General features: G+C 26.9%; 1 protein-coding gene across 2 annotated transcripts; it reads right to left on the bottom strand.

The window, feature by feature from the left end:
- Positions 1 to 755: 755 nt before the first annotated feature.
- On the bottom strand, positions 756 to 3,077 carry LOC107477129 (protein RADIALIS-like 4). Of its 2 annotated transcripts, none has more exons than XM_016097088.3 (2): positions 2,520 to 3,077; positions 756 to 1,040 (listed from the first exon to the last, which is right to left on the bottom strand). In XM_016097088.3, the coding sequence occupies exon 1, from the start codon at positions 2,820 to 2,822 to the stop codon at positions 2,520 to 2,522; it is 303 nt and encodes a 100-aa protein (XP_015952574.1). In that variant the 5' UTR covers positions 2,823 to 3,077; the 3' UTR covers positions 756 to 1,040. The 2 variants fall into 2 exon arrangements, with proteins under 2 accessions (XP_015952574.1, XP_020993062.1); XM_021137403.2 differs by having other exon boundaries at positions 804 to 1,040; positions 2,533 to 3,073.
- Positions 3,078 to 4,884: the final 1,807 nt, after the last annotated feature.

The raw sequence follows: 4,884 nt of genomic DNA, 5'->3' as shown, positions 1-4,884 counted from the left end.
GTTAAAATTTCTTATAATATTTGAGAACATGACGGGCATATTTCCTGTTTTTTAACAAAGAAGGAAAAAAAAGCCTATAGTTGTTTGGAGAAAACACTATTAAAAAAAATATCATCTAAATCCTGTTAACCATTTTTGGGCTCTCAAATCTCCACAATCACCATCTCTTTGAAACAGGATATGTTTGGGCTCATAGAAAATGGATGTTTGAGCTCAAACTAACCCAAGAGGTTACGTGTGAGGCCCAATTTTTCTTATTTCCAAAGTTGATAAGAATTTCGATACTATATGGGCCTTCGTACCTCAGATCCATTATGAACCAAACGTTTGATATAATATAAATCTATAACAAAAAATAGTATAGAAACATCAAAAAAAAAAAAATAGTATAGCGAATTCATGCGTGTATGAACTAGTCAAAATACGTATTTTGTTAGATAGTTTTGTAAAATATTTGAGTACTTTTATTAAAATAATTCAATATTTCATAAATATTAAATTAGTTTATGTCTTTTATAGTTAAAATTATTAGTAATAAAATATTATATAATGAAATTATAGTTTATCAAACACATATTATACACTATTCTTGTGATTTCCAACAAAATTATCGCTGGTTTTGGACATTTATTTCACTTTCAGATGCCTTTTTAGTGGATTTTTTTATTTTTCTTGTTTGTGATTTCAGATATTATTTGAATGTTAGTGTAAGTTAAAAATATAATTTAAAAAAAATGATGATAGTGATTAGCTTGCTTTGTAGTTTCTAGTTAGTTACTATTCCAAAATATCAACACTTAAAAATTAATAATAAAAATTAAGGGAAGTTTTAGAGAATATCATAATTCATTAAACTAATCTACGTTACAATAAGCTAAGGGAGAGAAGATGAAGAGACACAAATTAAATAGGAAGAAAATTCTGAAGCTTCATGCCACACCACACCGGCCACATAACATAACCTTCTTCTGCGAGTAGCTAATGATGATTATAGAGACATAATTGTTTCAAATCAACTCAGTTTAAGATACTTCAAAAGCCTGCAAAAACCAAATCATAAATAAAACCAATTAAAATCATTACTATATACAAAGAGCGAGTGGATTTAATATACAAAAAAAAAAAACTAAAATTAAGAGTCGTTAAATAATTTAATAAGTTTGACTAAATTGTCTTATAAAAACTCTCAACTATTAATTTCATATAAAGTCTGCACATGAGTTTTTACTTTTTACTGTATAAAAAATATAATACAAACTATTTATATTTCGTTTTTTTATTATGCTTCATGCTACAACAAAAAATAATTTCTTTCATCTTTTTATTTATTAAATATTTCTTCTTCACAATCATAGACAGGATAAGTAGTACTACTTTAGGTCCGAGTCACGCACGATCCAATGGTTTGTCATATTCCTCTTTATTTGGAGATGCTATTGCAATGTGGCATAGTAATGTTCATTGGTTATAGAATCTAATTTTCAATAAATAAATAAGTAACAAAAAATATTAGGGGATGAATATTTTTTATTTTTGTTTTATATTTGAATTAATATACTATTCATTTTTTACTTTTTTTAATTAAAATATTAATAAAACATAAAAATATATTTTTTTATATAAATATTAAAAAAATGTTCAAAAAAATAATACAAATATCACTTTTGTTAACAGATAATAATAGTACCAGGATGCTAAAGCCCACAAGAACTTTTTATCTTAATATGAGTATCTCTATATACATGTGGCTTGTAGTCTTGTGATTGTGCAAGAATGTTGAACATGAACTATTTATTTGTTGCACCATCGCGTCCTATCACTTTTTGCTACAAATTTCACCAAAAATTTGACATTTTCCAAAGAAAAAAAAAATGGAAGCAGTTTACTTAACTATTGTATCCACTATCCACTAAACTATCAAATTGAATGTACCAAATATCTTGAGGGTACATTTTTGTATTTTCTTGATAATTCAAAATCGCTTTTATCTGTCATTATCATTTCTTTTAACACATTCTTACATCATAATATATCTAAATATACATCATCAATGCATCAATGATTGAGTATATATTATTATCTTATATATTCTCTCTGTAGTAGTGAATAATGATGTTAATCTCCTAACCTTTATATTCTAAACTACATTAAGTCAACCCCTTTTGACCAACATCAATCTATAGTCTATACAATAATACAGAGTAGGCTTTAGCCTTTAGGTCTACAAAAGAATTGGAGGACAAAGAATAGAATAATCAATAATGCATGCATGACAAATAAAAACTAGTAAGACTACTTGAAGAGACACGACAAAAACTAGTATAAAAAACGTTTTAATCTTAGTTCTAAAATTTTTTTAATACTTGAAATTTTTTCTATAATATACTCAGCATTATGCATGGTTTTAAATTGCCATTAACACAAATGTGTGACGAGTAATATTGCATGTAATCGTTAGATAACTTAAAATATTCGACTAAATTGTGATCTAACAGTTTCGTACGAAAACAAATATTTACCTAATAATAATACCTCTGTTCTTCATCAAGATTGGTGGTGGTTGAAGGTGTGGACTTGTAGTTAGGAATTGGAACATGGCCGGACTCAATGTGTCTGAGATCTTCTAAGAGAATTTCATAATGTCTCTTAACTTCATCAACAGATTTTCCACCAACTGCTTTTGCCACATTCTGCCACCTATCTGCAGTGTCTTTATCATATTCTGCAAGTGCCTTCTCAAAGAGCTTATTTTCTTTTGCTGTCCATCTTGATGAGGACTCAGAAGAAGGCTTCTTTTGTTTGCTAAGAGTGGTTGAAGCCATAGCTTTGTGTTTTGTTTATTATTATTCTTTAAAAAGGTGAAGACTTTAGAGCCTAACAAGGACAATGATCTTGTGGGGTGGTAGAGAAAAATAAAGGGTTATAAGGATAAGGTGAAAAAGAAAGAACAAATGGAAGAAGAAGGGTCTAGTTGTTTGTGTAAGAAAAATGCAAAGGGTTCAATGCTTTATATATATGGATATAGGATAGTGGGGTGTAGCTAATAATAATGGAATCTGTATAGAGAAAAAAAGAAAAAAAAAAGAAAAAAAGTTGGAAAGTCTTGTGACTCTATCTTTTGCTTTGGAACCACGAAACATTGTGAAGCAAGGACAAGAAGATTTGATTAGCTGCTAAGCATGCAGACAGAGAGGGGAATCTGGTTCCAACTTGATGAAGATCATTCCACCCTTGTTATATATTTTATTTTCTCCTATTGTTTCAAATAATGTAATAATCTTACTTGATTTTTGATTAGTAATAAGTAGTTTTTGTTAGCTTGTTAGTTTGTTATATTTGGAGATATAGAATGTTTTTATTTTATTGATGGTTGTTCGTGCTGTTTAAAAAAGTCATTGATTATTTAATATAATCCATATTAAAATTTACTCTTTATAGAAATGTTATCAAATATATAGGTAATAACAATAATTAAGTATTTTAAGAATGATAGCTTTTTAAAAAAATAAGTTTTTTGTCGTTAATTAAGACATATTTTTATAATATGAAGCTATAATTATAGAGATCATTACTCTTTTATTATGTAAAAAGTATGAAAAAGCATACCATGCCAACTTAATGCATAATAGATAAGTGGAATAATGGTGTTAGAATGAGAGTCTGAATTATATGAAAATAGGAATGTTGACTATAATTAATATTAACACAGTAATTAAAAGTGAGATATAAATTGATGTATCACTAATGGGATAAAGTATAGGTATACTGGGAATTTTAAGACAGAAAAGAACAGGAAAGTGTGACTATGACAAATAATAATTATTGGGTGAAGTAGATCATATAAATATAAGTGTATGATCATTAAAAGTGAAATGAATGAAGTGAGTAGGCGAAATTAGAATGATACCAGTGGCTAGTATATAATGAAATCATTTAGAAGGAAATTAAAACAAGATAAACATAATATTTAGAGTGTTCAATAACAGATATGAAGAGATTTATTCGTATTTTATCATACGATGTTACTCATTATTTATTTGTTTAAAGATTTGTTATGTTTTAGTTGTTAAGTGTCCAAACATTTTTAGCGTTACGTGTATTTTATTTAATTTGAATTTATCTTTGATTATATTGCCAAAAGAAATAATTCACAAATTAAATCTTCTCCCTCCAACTTGAGTCGAATTCTGTAGCAACGATCTAAAAAAAATTGATGTATCACTATAATGTAATATGTATATGTAAAACTAATGTCCTACTTAATTGTTTTTTATAATTTTTTCACTTGATGAGTCAAGAAATAAAATCAAACTTTAAGTATTCTATATTCTTTTGTAGTACTACGTACTATTCGATGTTTATTAATTAGTTGTTTACCATCAAAACCAAACGTTGTCACATTTATGTGAGATTCCTCAATAAAGATATGCTAGTGTGGTTGGATTAGATGTGTTCATTGTATTTGACCAATGCATTCTTAGTCAAAAAATTTCAACCGTTGTATGATATGTGTTGACCAATGTTAGGAAGGTAGTAAACTTTTAATTTATTATACTAAATGCCGATTTTAAAAAATGAAAATTATATTTTTATATTTATAGTTTTTGTTATAATAACAAACACCTTAATTCTTTGAGTGGTTTTTTTATTTAAATAAACAAAAAAATTTAACATTTTCAAACATATATAATTTTAGAAGGTGTTACGAAAACACAGAATAAATTGCGTTTCATGTGTTGTACTTATATTTATGACTTTGATTTGTTTTTAGTGACAACATCAAAGGAGTAGATTGTTAAACGCTATTGACAAACATGACTCTCCTATACTAGATTAGATTGAGTTGTAACAAACGATAAAAATTAAAAAAAAAAAAAAGGTTGC

Source organism: Arachis duranensis, chromosome 3, assembly GCF_000817695.3.
Source record: "Arachis duranensis cultivar V14167 chromosome 3, aradu.V14167.gnm2.J7QH, whole genome shotgun sequence".
In the NCBI taxonomy this organism is placed as follows: domain Eukaryota; kingdom Viridiplantae; phylum Streptophyta; class Magnoliopsida; order Fabales; family Fabaceae; genus Arachis; species Arachis duranensis.
Note: the sequence above shows the minus strand (reverse complement) of the source record. Positions and strands in the feature narration are given on the sequence as shown.